This window comes from Macrosteles quadrilineatus, unplaced genomic scaffold, assembly GCF_028750875.1.
Source record: "Macrosteles quadrilineatus isolate MER2022 unplaced genomic scaffold, UCM_ALF_1.0 Scaffold_8__2_contigs__length_117827958, whole genome shotgun sequence".
NCBI lineage: Eukaryota > Metazoa > Arthropoda > Insecta > Hemiptera > Cicadellidae > Macrosteles > Macrosteles quadrilineatus.
This window is the reverse complement of record NW_026542601.1, coordinates 76622268-76640565: the sequence shown is the minus strand read 5'-3', so window position 1 is coordinate 76640565 and position 18298 is coordinate 76622268. Positions and strand designations below refer to the sequence as shown.

The window sequence follows — 18298 nt, the reverse complement described above, 5'->3', positions numbered from 1 at the left end:
TCGCCCATGAATAATGTAACAAAAGAAGACGGAATTTCAAATTTTGTCTGTCTGACACTAATTTAATTTTTAATTAGTTATACATATTTATTGACGTATTCCTATTGAATATATGTTTCCTTTACATTGTGCAAAATTAAATATTGGAAACCTACAAGGCTATGCACTTGCAATTTTTTTTCTATTCTTTCGTAACCCAAAGAAAGCGTCATGTGAATTAGAATCAATAATAATTATAAAAATCAGCTTGACGCTTGGCGCTACACCTTATGCAAAACGCCTTTACTTTCACATTCCGTTATAATTGTATAGACGCCCGAAACTTGTTGTCCAATTTAAATGCCACTCGATATTATGAATGGGTGTTCGCTATACTGTAGGTCAGCCGGTCTGGCGGCAATCAGCTGTTTATTGTGATCAGCTGTTGGCGCAATCATTGTTTTGCGTTTGGTGAAGTAGTATAGTAGTGTCTGTTGTTTGCTACGGTTGCATGTTTGTGTAATTTTGTTTTTAGACCGGCAATATTGTGTGCAAAATTTTGCTATGGTCAGCTGATTAGCGAAATCAGCTGTTACAAACAGTCAGCTTTTTTAGGAGTAGGATTAAAGGACTATGCATTAAACCATCGACTAAGGATATAACAAGACCTAGAGTCTCCCATAGTCGAGCTGTGGTTGTTGTTGTTGTTGAAACAATGTAGAGTTGTTTGAATTTAACCACCGAAAAAGTGCGTTGATGCAAACTACCGATTTCTGTCGAATCACCTTTGCAATCAAACCAGACTGAAAGGAAAATTTATTGTAAAATAGTTTATGTCACATAGATAAACTATCACAATTACAAGCACTAACGGAGAAAATTATATTTCGGGCTTTAAGACTCTCTTTGAGTGTATTGTTACAAATATCATCGATACACATATAATAAATACTAGCTGTTGGCCCTTTTCACATAAAAATCAAGTAGGCCTAGTCTGCTAAAACTGTGTTTAATTTAGAATAGTGTTTAGGCTACTTGGTTTACAAAATAAGTCCGAATTGTTCAGATTTGTAGACAAATACATTTTCATAGACAGATCGACGTACAAAGGAAATAATGTAAAAATTCATTGTAAAATGTAATGTGTACACCTATTGTTCATCCAATTATATCTTAATTTAAAATTTAATGACTATATAGCGAATCATCAACTTTATCGATGACAAAATACAAAGTACCTACATACCACCTTCCATTTTATTCTATTACTTACTTTGAAATCCCTCCTCAAGACCCCAGTCTGGTACCGGTACTCTTGTATTACACTTTTAACAATTGAAGTTGCTCCACTCTTTCAAACATAGCCTGAGCATCGTATCCTTTTACTTTTTGACAGCACCACTATTCTGTAAAGTTTTCTAGCCTACAATCATTGACATAGTGTTATATAGTCAATGCTACAAACAAGTAAAAAACTATTTTAGTGACAGTAAATAAATAGAGATGGCAGATGAAAACTGCAATTTCCTAGATAACATCCTCCCCTACGTTTGCTATTCTAATCTCTCCATGTTTTCGTAAGGAGGTAGTATGTAGTGAGATGCCTTCTGTTGTTTTTGCCCGACTTCAACTCATCATGTTTACAGAGGTAATTTTACTGCATCTCAGCTTATGTCTAAAACAACCAGAAACAACACACTTGCGAGTTTTACCATCCCAAATCTAAACAATCAATACGACTCGTGAACCACTAAATCTTCACACAAGCTTTACGTTCCGAATTGTGTTTTAGTATATTTTGAATTTCAAAAGAGAAAACGATCGAAATCGATTGCAAAGCGCTTGTTTTTCTTGGCTACCTTCGATCTAGAAAGCGATGGAAGACGATTGCTTGCTGTAGTTGTGGTTAGAATGACAATCAATAGACGCTTTCCTATTCTCTATGGACGGGACTAGTTCTTTGGTTGAGCAAACTAGACATTTGGCAATAGTGAATGTTAACACAAAAGGAAACTGAAAGTTTTTACGTATACTTAATCGAGCGTTTGTGTTGATTTAGCGAAAACAATTAATTGATTACAGGTTTCTGTTACAATACTTGTTCCATGTTATGGTTGATCCTAAAACGTTCGTTTTCCTTTACGATACAGATTTCAGACAAACCTAAATTCAACGACTTTTCAAGATCAAATCCGTGTAGTAGTGTAGTACTGTATTGATGTTTTACTACCCAACAGAGAAAAGTTAGGATAGTTTTGTAAAGTATGCTTGCACTTTGATCATGCAAATGAAGAGGATTTCACAGTCATGTATTTCTGGCAGTTAGTTAATATAATATTGTCATAAAACTAGCCAGTACAATCATTGACTATTGGATACAGAAGGTACAATTCTTTGTTTAGTCAATACAATTTGTTTATACAATCATGCAAAATTACCCAGAAAGAGACGCCAAAGGGAGATATCCTTGGTTACATGACTTCTGTACGTATAAATGTAGATACGTACATTTAAAAGGCATTTAAATGTCACCCGATTCATTTAAACAATCTGGCTCTAAATTACCAAGACAATGGTTAATTTCCTTTGTATCAAATTATGTCAAACTTGTTTGGTCCTTTTTACACCAGAAATAGACAAAAAGTAAAGTTTTTAAACAACTGTAAATAGTTTAACAAAATCCCCAACTGAACAGAATACAACATCTTGATTGTTCTTGGACTGTTTATACTTGAATAAATTATTTAACTACATGATAAAGAGTGATTTACCTACCTCAGTTGATACACAAATGACCAAAAAGAGTTTCTGTATCCTATTTCAAATCCATTATTATAAACTTGTTGTCCTTTGTTTACAATTTGCCAGTGGTTAAACATTCAGCTTGTGGATCAGCTGTTAAATAATATTTCACAACCGTTATAAAGAAAGTTGGCCAACATCGCCAGCATCACTGGATCTTTCAATTTGCACTCAAAAAATAAATTAAACTCAAAGGGGCGAAGCTCTAATAGAAATTACCTTTTTTGTCCCTCTGCTGGATCATAAGCTTTAAAATGACACTTTAATGGTAAAATCGGATGATTAGGACGGGTAAAAAGGTATGTTACAGAGAGGATCCTTATTGTATTAAGTATATAGATATGAATTCACGTGATATAAATGAGGTTATGTTAATATTAGGCTAGGTTGGAAAGAGGTAGGCCCTAATAAGTAACAAACACTCTATTGGCGAAGATAGGTCAACACAGCTTATTGTGTATGATTAATGGGAATGGGTACAAGTTAAGTTATTCGTTTCCTTACGAAATGCAACTAAAACATTTACGTCATTAAATACTAGCTGCTGTTCCTGTGCTTCGCAACGGGAATATGCACTATACCGCCTAATCCAAACACTTGTTAAGTAGTTTGAATTTATTGACAAAAATCCACTAAATTTATACAAAAAAGTATAACCTACATTGTAATTGTCTTACTTTTTACATAAAACATATTATTAACATTTTTTTAATAACTTTAGCACTTAAATAAATCGTAAGCAGAGCCTGGGTGGATACAGCAACGGTTATAGAATCTTTTTTATAATCAATGACATAGTTTTGGAATAAATAAACCTGCCACATAGTTGTGTAAAATATATTTAATTTCTTTGGATCAGCTGTCTGAAATAAATTGTGGAATAAGCAATTTGGCAGTTCTGCTTGTTTGCATTGGAATGTCAACGCAATGGTAAACATTATGAATTTTCATTTTTAAGACCAATTAATATTTAATTTTGAGAAAACCTCACATCAAAACATTGGACATCCAAGGGGCGTAGCCCGAAAGGAACTCAGGGAAGTGAATAGGCCTGTGACATTCCTAGATATGTGGACCATCTTTTTGCTTTATCGGTTTAGTATTTCATTTTAGTCGTGACAGCTGCCAAGACAGACAGACAGACACAAACTTAATTTTATTATAGTACAGATAGATGGGTATTTCAGCTTCAAATAACCTTATTTTCACCAAGCAAATTAAGTGGAAGCACTATCAACTGTTACATACATAGGCTTTCTAGTGCTAACAAAACAGACCATTGACATAGACACTTGTTCTAGGGTCGTAGTTTCTTCCTACCCGATTCAAAACTCCCCACGTGTGCGAGTGGCGGGAACAATACAACAATGCTAACAGCTGACGGCGCTACCAGCTGATTGTGAGCAACAAAGATCAGCTGATTGCGTAGGGGGGGGGCTGTGTTACCCCCACCAGTAACTGTTGCCACTCTCCCAGCTGAAATCGAAACTGGATCAGGCAACGTAACTTTCTAGTACAGTTCAACTTACAGTATACGTGGCACCCTGTACATAGTTGTGTCAATTATTGAATTAAAATTCAAAATTTCGAGTGACAATGGTTTAAAGTTTGTGACAGTTTTGGTTGAGGATCGCACACGGATAAAACAATAGTGTAAGTTGACCATGCACCAATTACAGTGCACTTACATTATTTAATTTGTAAATAAGTTAGAAACTAAGGTAGTTAGTGTAAATAATAGGTTTTAGTATAAGTTAACGCAAATGTAGTTATTTTGGTATATATCCAGTATATACTTAAACTTACTGTCACACAGCTTTTAGTTAGTTTCGCTTTAATTTTTACTAAGAAAAAAAAAAGATAACAAATTTATTTGATTAGTACAAATTAGTACTGGTGAATGAATAGATAATGTAAAATAATACGCTTGGTTTCTGATTTTGAAGTCTTCTTACTTGTATCTTTATATACCAAGTTTTTAGCGAGTTTTTCAATTACTCATAGCTTTTCATTCGCAAACACCGACCTGTCGGCGAATTTAGAATTGTAATGTACACTACTCAATTCAGGTTGTTCATGTAATAAAGGGTCATGTGTGGTCCTGAGCTTGCCTAAATAAATAAAGGAACTTTCATTTAATTTACTAAATTACTTTACCTATATGCAATATACATTGAGTTACCACTCCAAACAATAAAACTCATTAATTTGTGTACTACAAAAACACGTTCAAATGTAAAGTTATTTTTTTAATTAATCGGGTGATGGCTGTGGTTTTGATCGATGTAAAACTAACTTAAAAAGGGGGTTGGCGAAGTTACATCCGAAAGTGTTACTCTTTCCTACCCAGGCCGGAAGAAAATATAATATATATTAAATTAATAGGTAAGCATGTTTCTTTAAAACCTTTTTTTCTCAGTTCATGTACATCGCAGGGAAAATCTACGCATACTGTTAAGAAGATATTTGCCTGTAGATGTGCAGAATGCCTTTATAAATTAAAATAGACTCAAAAATAAGAAAAAAATGAATTGAAAATTTAAAAAAATTAACATGTGCCTTATGGGTTGCTGGTGACGAAATAACAACGAAATATAAACAGTAAATCAAAACAAATTAAATATGTTCCAATCACGTGTTTTCGTTACAGCGAGTGGTGAAAATAGAGAAGTCTGTACATTATATGTTTTTGGTCGAGTTTTCAACCACTGGACGACCTCTAGTTTGGTATATAACGGTGTTTTTATTGTTAACCTCTTATACCCGTCACGTAATTATTGATGCCAAAATATTGAAAATGGATTATAGACATTGTTAACAATGGAACAGGAAAAAAAGGCTACCGGTAGAAGGTATTTCAATTAATTGAATAGGGTTTTGTGTGACAGTAAACACAGATGTTTAGCACAAAAGTTGCTTTTATTAAGTGACACACTTGCTAGCAAACTTTGGTGCGGAAAAATAAAAGCCAGGCTATTCTCAATTCATCTGCCACGTTAACCATACACGAGCTAAGAGGGTTAAAAGAACTAAACAGTGTTAGAAATCCTGTAAAGACTAAATCCCTATTCGATGAATAATGTTCAATTATAAATAACTTTCCAGGACCCAATTCAAATAGAACTGATAAGATTTTTCGAAATATTGAGATTTAACGGTAAGGCACTTGAACAGGGCTTAGTATCAAATGGTTTTATCCATCTAAAGATGGAGTGTTAATCTTTTCACGGAAATATTCATTATAAACAACTGATTTGGAAATAAATAATATAAATGCGTTATTTTTCTCTATTTAAACGTCATCCCTAAATATTTTACATAACATAATGCTAATATTATTAATTTTATCCCATAATACTTATCCTTAATCCATCGGAAGCAGCGGTTCGTACTGATTATTGGAACTTATCCTTAATCCATCGTAAGCAGTGGTTCGTACTGATTACTGGAACTTATCCTTAATCCATTGGAAGCAGCGGTTCGTACTGATTACTGGAACTTATCCTTAATCCATCGGAAGCAGCGGTTCGTACTGATTACTGGAACTTATCCTTAATCCATCGTAAGCAGCGGTTCGTACTGATTACTGGAACTTATCCTTAATCCATCGTAAGCAGTGGTTCGTACTGATTACTGGAACTTATCCTTAAGCCATCGTAAGCAGTGGTTCGTACTGATTACTGGAACTTATCCTTAATCCATCGGAAGCAGTGGTTCGTACTGATTACTGGAACTTATCCTTAATCCATCGTAAGCAGCGGTTCGTACTGATTACTGGAACTTATCCTTAATCCATCGTAAGCAGTGGTTCGTACTGATTACTGGAACTTATCCTTAAGCCATCGGAAGCAGCGGTTCGTACTGATTACTGGAACTTATCCTTAATCCATCGGAAGCAACGGTTCGTACTGATTACTGGAACTTATCCTTAATCCATCGGAAGCAACGGTTCGTACTGATTACTGGAACTTATCCTTAATCCATCGGAAGCATCGGTTCTTACTGATTACCGGAGAAATCGTAGTTGCAGTGGCATTGCACTGATTACTCTCGTGACGCGGAGAGTAAAAGTGTTAAGTGTGTGAATGTGACGGAACGTAATATAAACGCTATCGTAGCGTGATACTAAGTTACGTCACCATTGACGTGAAAACCATGACGTCATGAGGTACTAATTTTTACAGGTCTCTGCCTGTTTCTGTCGAGGAATGGGGTTGTCTTGTTTGAACTAGGCTATATTAAAAGTATTACTGTAAATATTTCTTACCAGCATATCTTCAAGTTATGCCTTGAAAACCAAATTTTACTGTAAATTTTCTGCCCATTCCGTCAATCGTTGCGTTGGTATTATCTCATTAAATTACTTTAATTGTTTTCCGTCTGATTGGGAATGGATTGAAAAATTCATAACTTTGTAAATATTGATTTATCCCTTTGTATATGTTACGCTAGACTCATTGTGCATGTAAGAATCGTAAACATTTCTAGGGAAAGCAATCCTGTAGATTTAAAACAAAAATTGATAAATCAGTCATACCTCTAAAGACGCATAATCAGATAAAGTAACGCCCTGAAGTAAAAGAACGAGATTGACAAGTTTTGCAAGTTTTTACTCCGTTAATTATACATGATTGGATTTCTGGTTCCAGTTTTTATGGTTTCAGGATTAATGTCTGTATTTAAGTTTCGACAAGTCGCCGAATACTTAACCTGTCATGCATGTGACATAGGGCATTTTCTATTACACTGTCTATTGATATTGTTTATTACTTTAAAAAAGGATCGACTTTCATTTGTCCCTTGTATGAATGAAATACTCTGTTCCACAAGACCATTCTTCAAAAAGCTTCAAACAGAACGCAAATTTATGTTTCAAATCTATTGTTTTATCTATCATTTATAGTTTTAGTTGCGTTGAGCTACGATGTTTAGCAAAAACAAATCATAAAAGGTACTAATTTTTTTAACCGTAGTTTATTTTAAGTCTAGGCTGTGGCTAGAAAGTAGAACCATTAACTGAACACTTTCATTTCGTACATAATGAGTTACGTATTATATATAATCAATGGTAGAGCATTTCCTGTATGAACATTTTTCTCCATGCAATATAAATAACAAGTTTAGAATTTATTCAAATATATTTTAAGTCACCCGTACATTTTAAAGAATTTAATATTGTACACGCAGTTACTCAATTCTGGTGTAAAATTATCTGACAACTACTGTAGGCTATATTAAAACTTCACATAAGTAAACTTGGTAATGTAAAACAATATTTAATTTTAAATGTGCATCGTACTGTGTTTGTTTAGGCTACATTAACTCTTTAAACTGTAACGAACTGTGGTGCGTCACCACAGTGTGAATTTTATAACCAAAATAAATTAAAGTAATGTTGGATTGTGGGATGAAAATGATTAAATACTCCGGTAATTGAATCGTGACATGATCTTCTGTAACTACTGTAATTCCATGTGGCCAAGATGATTGTATTCTGTTAAAAAATTGCTGTAGGCCTCCTCTATGGCTCGGGTCTCGTTCATGATGATTTATACGTAATTAAATTATGTTTTCCACTCTCCAAGTTGAATTGTATTTACAATAGCACTGCGTTTATTGTTGTTTATTGCTGCTTAACAGTTTTTACATAACGTCAATCCATTTCGTAAGCAAATAAAAATGCTTTTGAACCTACATTGATGACCCCAACATTTACTTTCAACTCGGTAGTCCTACCTTCATCATGTTCGTCTTCACACGATTCGATCATCAAATCAACCCATCAGTTCAGTTTGTAACTAAAATAACAACATATGATGACTCAAAAATTTACTTCAACACATCGTCACTTAGTTCTGTTATAAAGTTCATACCTCATGTTAGATCGGACCCCAGTCGACACCGGACACTGTAGAAGGGAAAGGCGGACAATAATATCGTTTACTTTCGCCCAACACCGACCTTTCGCTGAGGCACGGCTATCAGCATCAGACCTGTCCGACCTTCACTCTCGGCCTTGGCATTTCTAGACTGGTCCCTCCCTTGCGTAGTTCTCGTATCGCGACACTTTTTTTGAAAAACAATCGCCACTGAATGTCAAACGGGTACGAAGGCTACTTCCAAAAGGTTGTGTTTCCAAAGATATATTGGAAACTGAATTCCCAGGTTCTATTGATAACTGTAAGTGGGAAATACAGAGTGATTTGATCGCTATCAAAGAAAAACATGTTATTGAGAAGTTATTAGACACATGTAGAATGTTGACAGCTGGGGATTTTAAGTGATGCAACAAGAGAGACATATGTTAGCCGTTTTCTGGATTTTCTTCTTGTACAAAAGTCACACTATTCTTATAGATTCGCCGAAACTAGGTGTAATAACTGTAGATAACCAAATTGTATTTACAAAATTTTGAGCTAATTTACAAAAACAGTAGGTATATCAAACTATGTATGGATAATTTTTTTTCTACTAGACTACTCGTCAAAATAATGCAATCCAGGTTGAGCAGCCTATATACTGCACATTTCTTTATTCTATATAAATAAAATTAGAGTTTTGTCTGTACATTGCTCAGAATTATATATTTTTAGGTTATTTTTACATTTTATACATTAAAGAAGCAGAAACGAGTCTTATCTGTATTTCTGTCTGTCTGTAACACTCAAGATGGCATTTTACGCAATCTTCTCCGTGAAAACGAGAGTACCTATCAAGACCCAAGTCATTTTAATGTATTCACTGGATTGGCGAGAGTGTCTTTAGTGATTAAAATATGGCCTAACTATTTTGTAAATAAAATTAAGGACGTTCAAAAATGCAGTTTTGTGCGATTTTTGTCAAATTTTCGTTTAATTTTTATCACATAATCGTCTATGAAATAACGAACAGCTGTTCGGATCAAGATTTTTTTTGCTGTCACTGATATGTTTACAAATGTTGTTTACAAATACCGCAACCATTTCGAATCACGTTTCGAAAGCAAATCCCAACCAAAATTGAGATTAAAAACGTTTTTCTTACATAACGGATTTAATTAATCGCAAGTGTAATATCATAGTGTAACCGTAAATGAAATAATGAAATTAAATAACTAGGCATCATTCAGGTCAGGAACCAGAAATTCTTTGTGTATAAAATTGTTCTTGAGTTTTGATAACCAGAAAAAAGACCTTGAATCAGTGTTGTATATGGCTGGGACATTTAATGATCGTCGCCAATAGTTTCCACTTATTGACGGCGCTTTAATGGCGATTGTGTAAAGTGTAAAGTAAAAAAATCACAACTGCAGTGGGTGATTGTAACAGAGGTTTACAGATGATGCTAAACTCGCTTTCCCAATGTGTCACTTTCTGTTTCTACTCACCGTGTAATGCAATCGCTGGACCATACAGCAAATAGGCCCATAGCCCATCTCTTGGGTACGTACGCCTACCTATTTATTCATCTAACAACCTCTTCGACGACGATCCTTGATACCAGTACTTTTCCATAGAATACATGGCCTACCTACTTAAGAAATAAATTTACAAATGTCAAATGTCCAAAAACCCAACATTGTATGATTTTTGTCACATTCGACTGACTACTATAAGATCCCCGTACGTAGAACGGGCACACAGCTAGTTTAATAAACAATTTTATTAATCAATTGTCAGTTTTCAGTGGACTAGAGTAAACTTTACTGATTGGCCATACCTTACCTATGTGGCCACTCAAACCTCAGTAAGTTTTTGGCCTCACCAACAACAAGTCGCCACCTCTATCTGTCTCCCATCCATTATATATCTGCTCTTAGCTTTCCTACATCTCTTCATCTTTCCTTGTCCTGCCATCTTTAGCCGAGGTCGTCCTAAGTGGCCGTCTTCCCCGAGGGAGATTTTCAGACACATTCTTAGCATAGAATCTTCTTCCCTTCTTTTCACATGACCGTCTCCCTTCTTTTTCTAATCTCAGTCTCCTACTTTTTATTTGTGCTATTATTTCATCAATGTATGTATAGATTTCCCTTAATTCTTTGTTTGCTCTAATTCTCCACACACCATTTTCGTAATGAGATGTAAAAATGATTGGCCATATCCATTATAAAACTAACAATATCATTTTATTATACTGTAAGTTATGCTTAAGTGAGTTTAATTCTACAGATGAGATCCGAAGTTGGACTACTCTCAGAAGTAGACAGCGGTGGCAGATCTTTAGAAGAAGAAGAAGACGAGGTGGAAGTAGACGATGGTGTCTCTGACATATCATCTGGGAAAAATTCACTGAAACACATTCAACAAGGTAATAATGATGTTAAGTATAAGCATTGACTATACACCTCTAGAGGTGTATAGTCAATGGTATAAGTTGTTTTAGAGGAATACAAACCGACATGGTCTCCTCTTTTATTTTATCTTTTCTGATTGAAATTTATTGCAGTACATAAAATCGAGTACTCTGTAATTAGACAGTTTGTGTAACTAACTAACTTGACAGTAAACAGCAGACAATATTGCACACAAAAATAGTAGTTTTCATTACTAGTCTCGAAAGTGACTTATTGCGAGGAGAGATTGTGGAAAAAGCTGTTTGGCCCCATAATTTGGCGCTATTCATTGTATAAAAACTTGTACTGTGAATGAATAAAGAGAATTTGAATAATATCCATCAGGCCTCATAGTTTTCTCTACAGAAATAAATCAACTGAACTTGAGTATTTTTTGTTCAGACTCAGACAGTTCCTGCAGTGAAGGCACATCTAGGAGATCAGTCAGAGCTAAGTGGAGGTACTTGGCAGGAGGTGGGGGATCCATCACTCCGGGGAGGAGAAGAAGAACTGGTCTGTCCGCGCGAGAGAGGAACATGAGGCGGCTGGAGAGCAACGAGCGCGAGAGGATGAGGATGCACTCCCTCAACGATGCTTTTGAGGTTTGTACAACTTTAGACAAACTAGAGGATTTTATGAGACGAAGAGGTACTTGAATTTTGGAGAAGTTAAAATCCATAGCTCCAACTTCAAGAATTTTTATAATCACAACTACAGAACTCTTCAAGGTTTTATTTCTTAAGTTTTTGTCATAGATTCAACTATGTAAACAAAACATAAACAAACATAAAAACAAAACATAAAACAAAACTTACATCCTCCTACGAGAACTTTTGAAAGAAAGTTCAACTGGTAAGACCCTGGTTTATGGAATGCTGGGATATGTCCAAGAACGTACAGATAGCTGGTTTATTTATGTTCTCGTAGAACTCTGGTGAGTTTGGTGGTGCAGTTGGTAGTGCCACAGACCTCCTGCCCAAGGCAGCAATGTCGTGGGTTCGGATTCTGGAACCAGCCACTACAGTACTTTTTATCAGTACAGTTCACCCTTGTACTGTACTGGACTGGCTCACTCCTTGCTTTGCTGAATACGTTCCACGCTCAGGCCTCTGTGTTCCATGTAAACAGACAAATGCAATGTTAAAAGAGGCCGCCAAGCTTAACCGTTTTTGAATTGACCACTTCTCCTATCAGTCACATTGACTCCTGCAAAACATTCACACTGTTATCGCGAGCTCATAAATACTAGTTTTGCAAAGATCAATATTGTTATTGTCTTCTAATCCTCAAAGGTTAAATTTTGAAAGCAACAATATACATTACAAATTAGTTAATCTTGCACTATTTGATTTGTTAACAATATTTTTTCTGTTAGCAACTCCGAGAGGTGATTCCTCATGTCAAGATGGAGAGGAAGCTGTCCAAGATAGAGACACTGACCCTCGCTAAGAACTACATCATGGCGTTGACCAATGTTATCTGCGAGATGAGGGGGGATGAGAAGCCTTACACGTGAGTAAAGTCATGTTATACGAACTATTAGGAGACTATTAATAATGTGTTCAAACAATAATAACCTATCAAAAAGATCATTGGCTAGTTTCCCTCTTGCTTAGTTTATTTTATTTCTTCACTTTATCATTCTTACACCGTTTTATTTCTCCTCAACACAAAGTTTTAGGGGAGTGAGCTGGTCTAGTGGTCAGAGCGCAGGACTTCCCCTGAGGTTCTGGGTTTAAATCCCGCCAAATCACCAATGGATTTTATCTAAATGACATTGCCGCAACCCCTGGAGGTGAAAACGGGCAAGTACCCGTAGCTCACGGGGACACTCAAGGGAAACGTAACTTTCCGCAGTGTGAGGGTAACGGTTTGTAGGCACTTATGCAAACCAATCCCTGTCTCTGAGCACGGACGGTATGGTTATCTTGAGTGTGGGGGGTTCTTCCCGGAACCTCAAGTGAGTCAAGGGTGTCGCCACCTCTGGTGGATAGGTTCATCCGGGTGGGTCCCACTTCTATACCTGCCTCCTTTTGGGAAACCCTGATGGCCTGGCAGTGATGTTGGGTCTGACGGGCAAACGAAGTAGATCGGGTGCTGGGTCCGAGCCCGCCAGGGGTATCTGGGGATCTATCGCTCTGGTTATCTCTGGTTTCCCAGCAACTGGGTAAGGCCTCGATCGGGTAGTGGTGTAAATGGGAGGTTGGTCCCCTTCCTTCTGGCTATGATGGCGGGTTCTGCCTGTCAGGGATTAGATAGGTCCCGAGTGTTGCTTGCACTAAATGCGTCGGGGCGCTCCATTATGGTCCTCTAGGGCTTTGTACCTGGTGGAACCCAGGTGGAGCGACGCTTAAACAAGCAGCCGGAATCCCTGGTTAGGATTGAGGGGCAACCCTCTTTCCGAAGGGTCTGCTTCGGCAGCCGGCGAGCCTGATGACCTTAAGTCATCCGCCCATGATGTGCTAAAGGTTGATGCGTAAGCTTCGGCCTACATCATGGGGCCCGGGTATGTCTCACGATAGGTACCGGGTACGTAGTCAGGGGGCTTCGGCTCTCATGACAAAGAAATAATAATAATAATAATAATAGGTCTAATCTGAAGTAGTGTGAAAAACAATCCTTGGCTCATGCCTAGCAGACAAAAAAAGGACAAAAAACGCCCACAAAAGTTGTCAGTATATAGAAATCACTACTAAAAAACTGAGATCAATCAGAAAATAACCAGACAGCTGTAAATAAACCATCTCACTCGCACATATTTATGACTCACAACTTTACCTTTATTTTATTATTACTTTACCTATGCAACTTATACAATAATATAAGAAATCAATTTTCAGGTATTCAGGTAGCAAACCTTAAATAAACCCCCTTATTAAAAGTGTTGGATGTTTTCAATCAGTTTATTGTTGAAATATTGAACAACCTGCAATTTTACAAGGAAAAAAACTTAACATTTAGTCCGGGTTTAATTTGCAGTGGAACATTGTTCAGGGGCCTCTCTCGCTGAAGAGAAATGTGTTTATTAATCATCAAAACAAATTAGTGACACACAGATAGTGTGTGCATAAAACCGCTCCATCATTTATTTTTAAAATTGATTTTTATCTGTACTCCATCATCATTTTCAGTTTTTTGTTTGTTTTGTTGTTGTTGTTGTTGTAAGAGATCAGTCCAAACCCTGGTTTTAAAAGAATTGTCAAATCTACCAACAACTACAGATGGTAACAAGTTAGCCCATCAATCAACATGATGATAACTGTTCAGCTCGTCAACTTAATGAACAGATGATCTTGTAATGTTACACCCTGCAGGCTCTGTGTTAGTAACATAACACGTACGATGTCTTGATGGTGTGTTGGTAGTTTATAAAAAATATTTTAACTATGATGTTCCTAAAAACCAATCAAATCATAGCTAATTGTTATTCTAGAGCCACCAGCATTAAAATATGCACCAAGGTAGTGACCCCATCTCAATAGATCAGGGCCCGCGAGATCCGTCACGGGTCCCCTATTTTCCTGATTTAGTTCAACCGCCTCCGTGCTATTTTGTTACACAAAATAACAATACATTTCTTAAATGCTGAATAGTTTGATTAATTCAAGTGCTCACAATTGCAACTAAAAAATCAAGTAAGAATTAAGTCAGAAGACTTGAATTACACAATTCAAGTCAAAAATTAGGCTATTAAGTGAACTGGAAAACTATCCACAAATTTTTGACTTTAGCAGATAAATGTACCGTACGGAAAAAATTTTACATTTGACCTGGCTCTTCGGAGCCCTGAGCCCCGGGGGCTCTGCCACCCCCCCCCCTGCCACACTCTCTAGCCAGTCCTGCAATAGATAATCATAATACGGTATACTTCTAAAAGTAAATAGCTGTTCAATTGGGGGAATCGAGTTTATCAATAACATTCAAGTGAGTGGAGTTATAAGGTATAATTAAACTAATGCAAACATTTGAGAAGATATGAGGGTTTTCTTTCTTGAAGCTGGGGTTTCAGGTGACTAAAACAAATTCAGGTGACTACGCTTTTCTACTGATTCCAGATTAATTAAATGAAGTTTAAAAACAAAACAATTTTTCCACTGAAATTGCAAAAAAAGGTTACCAATGAACAATACCTATAGAACAATCTTTCATTATTGTTTTTAACGATTTCTTACGATTTTGGAAGATATAATAATTTATAGGACTTTATTGTAACTCCATAATCTTTAAGTGAAGGTGTTGGTGATATTGGCAAAAATAATAAATGAATCTAAGCTTTTTAAGTATGCAGTTCAACTTGAGGTGGATAAGTAGTATCTTAGATCAAGTGGAAGAAAAACAATTTCTTATATAAAAAGATGCTGTCTGTTTCAGGTTCCTAGATGTAGACAACGAGCCGGATGATGAGGAGCAGAACAACAACTCCCTCTATCAAGAAAGTTTAGAACCGACAGCACGGAATTTGAATGCAACCTGACCTTTGGAAACACTGTTTGTAACATTTTTAAGTGAGAATCGTCAGCTGCGGGAAAAAGTTGGGGAGGCTGCAACAGTATTATTGTGTATTGGAAACATGTTGAAAAGTTTGGTCAATGTAAGCAAACAGGAACAAAGTGATGGAATAATTGTTGGAAATTTAGTCACAAAATTGGACTCGAAGGTCCAGAGACAATAATTAATTTAAGTACGGTATATATGTGAGAAAAAAAGAGGATGTCTGTACATTAAAATAGACAAGCTTTTTGCCCATCAAACTGTATGGATGGGTGAACATAGTCAGCTGAAGAAAACTATAAAAAATGTAATGTAATATTATTCTTTGTTCTACAGCAGACTACAATGTGTAGTAAGATTTCAACTTTTAAAATAAATTTGAATTTATATACATTTCATTTATGCCGGGATTCAATTTCGCTTTCCAGGATTGTTTATTCTTACTGTGACATCTGATATCCTGTCACAGTTTAGTTTTCTTTGGATTTATCCAAAATCATTTTGCTGACGGTTATTGTGATTGAAACCAACCAAAGCTGATCTAACAAAATGTGGATAAATTTATGTTTTGTCTTTACAATCTAACCAAATGTTTACTTTGGCTTGATGATTTGCAGTCAATTTAGTAGTGATTACAATATTTGAGCTTTAGAATAGAAATGTTTTCCATGTGGAGAGTATAAACTAAGATTAAGGGATTGAATGCCCTTTTCAGTGCGAGTTCATTGAATTGAGGAAATAAATAGATAGATTGAAAACCAAGTAATTCATTAGGGAGATCTTTAAGGTGAACAACTCTGGGAGGATCGAGAGAATCAATTTAACTGAATTTGGTGTTGCATTATAGCAAACCATCTTACTGAGCAAGAACTGTCTTATTGGCTTATTAGGAATTATTTGAAATATTACTCGGTCATTAGTTCAATTATTGGCGTTAGAGATTATAGGTAAAAACATTGCAACAAATTTAATAATTTAGTTTACCCAAAAGAACAAAGTACGAACTGTCATATTTATTATTAATAAAAACATAGTAAGTAGAATCTCCGTCTACCATGCCTCGTCTGATTTGAAATACCTGATGTTCATCAAGCTGTCAATTAATAATTTCAACTATATCCAATACAAGCTCAGTTATTAAAACTTCAGTTGTTGATGACATTTATGAGTATGGAAAAAAAAATTTAACAGTATGTACTGTATACTTCACAAAATTATCACAATTGTCTAGGTTGTAGTTTTAAGATGTATATAGTGTTGAGTTAATGAGGAATTTTTAATTTTTGTCAAAACAATCTTTGCTACAGACAATAATCAACAAATAATTTAGGTATATCACCTACATTGTTCAAATGATAGGTGCCAATATTCTGATTTTCTTCTAATTAAGCCTCATCCTGGATGACGGGAAGCGGAACGAGTGCTGTCCTATTCTTTGCCGTGGGGGTCATATACTGTCAAAACCGTCAGGTAGGCCTGAGTGCCGTTTGACTCCCCAGAGCGTAATTGATTTCAGAGGAGGAGTATTAGTGGATTCACGGCACCCATTAAGTCGTAGTAATTACGTTATCATGTGCAAAGATTGTTTTCTTCAGGGCTTGTTTGGAGTTACCCTATTTTTGTAAATTTTGGCTATAGAGTTAGTTTATGTTTGATTTATGTTACTAAATGTTGTTTTTGTTATTTAAACCATATTGGTTCCCAGGGTTGATTTTTATTTTCAATTTTCGTAGATATAGGATATAGTTAATTGCTTTAAGTGGTTTTGTGCCTTAGTTATAATCTAACTGTACATATTTTCTTGCTACTCCATTTTGCAGATTTTGCTTAAATGTGTATCTGAAATTGTACTTTTGTGGGCAAACCATATGAATTTTTTCCCATTTATAACAATTTGTATTATAGGTAGGAACATGTAAATGACATGACAGAGAACGTTTCTATTGTTAATCTATCCTTTAACTGATGGTTGTATTTGTACTTGAGAGAAAACCGGTTATATATACAAACAAGTAGAAATTCAATTATTTAATAAGACCAAGGGTTAGAAAAATCAAACTATTTAGATAATCTATATATCCAATTTTTGACCTGAAATTATCTTATATTATCATACCAAATTTCATTAACAAAGTATAAATTGGTTAGTTAAATGCAAAAGAGGCTTGAAATATATAAATTTGCAAAACATTTTGGATATTTTACTAAAAACAATCTGGCAAAAGAGTATGATAAAAATGGGGATAAAAGACTAGTCATGCATTTTCCTAAACGTTGTTTTAAGATCAAATAAAATCCGCCATTTTAACATTTTATTTTTTACACAGCATTTTCTTGTTGACAATTGACTTATTAAATGATTGACTAACTACTCCTATGAATAATGATGCCGTCCATGCTCATGAGTCCCGGGAATCTTTCACTAGTTTTAAGTCATCATTGTTACCATATAAGTGTGAGATAATGTATTTTATGAAATACAATGAGATGGAACAAAGACTTTGTTGTTTTCCTTCATAGTGATAAGAGAGGATTTGAAGTATTAAAGAGAAAGGACAATGAAGTGAATTGAAGGAGGGGAAAATCTAAATAAGATAGATAATCGCTCAAGAAACATGTTTTACTAACACCTAGCCTTATAAAAAAGTGACTATTGTCATAGTCTTACCAAATGTGCAACACTGCATAGGATATCACATTTGTACTGTATATTTG

At 35.5% G+C, this 18298-nt stretch overlaps 1 protein-coding gene across 1 annotated transcript; it reads left to right on the top strand.

Moving 5' to 3' along the window:
* Nucleotides 1-4330: 4330 nt before the first annotated feature.
* LOC129000103 (protein dimmed-like) lies at nucleotides 4331-18071 on the top strand. The gene is made up of 5 exons (XM_054426999.1): nucleotides 4331-4434; nucleotides 10929-11067; nucleotides 11495-11694; nucleotides 12468-12604; nucleotides 15464-18071. The coding sequence occupies exons 2-5, from the start codon at nucleotides 10929-10931 to the stop codon at nucleotides 15564-15566; spliced, it is 579 nt and encodes a 192-aa protein (XP_054282974.1). The 5' UTR covers nucleotides 4331-4434; the 3' UTR covers nucleotides 15567-18071.
* Nucleotides 18072-18298: the final 227 nt, after the last annotated feature.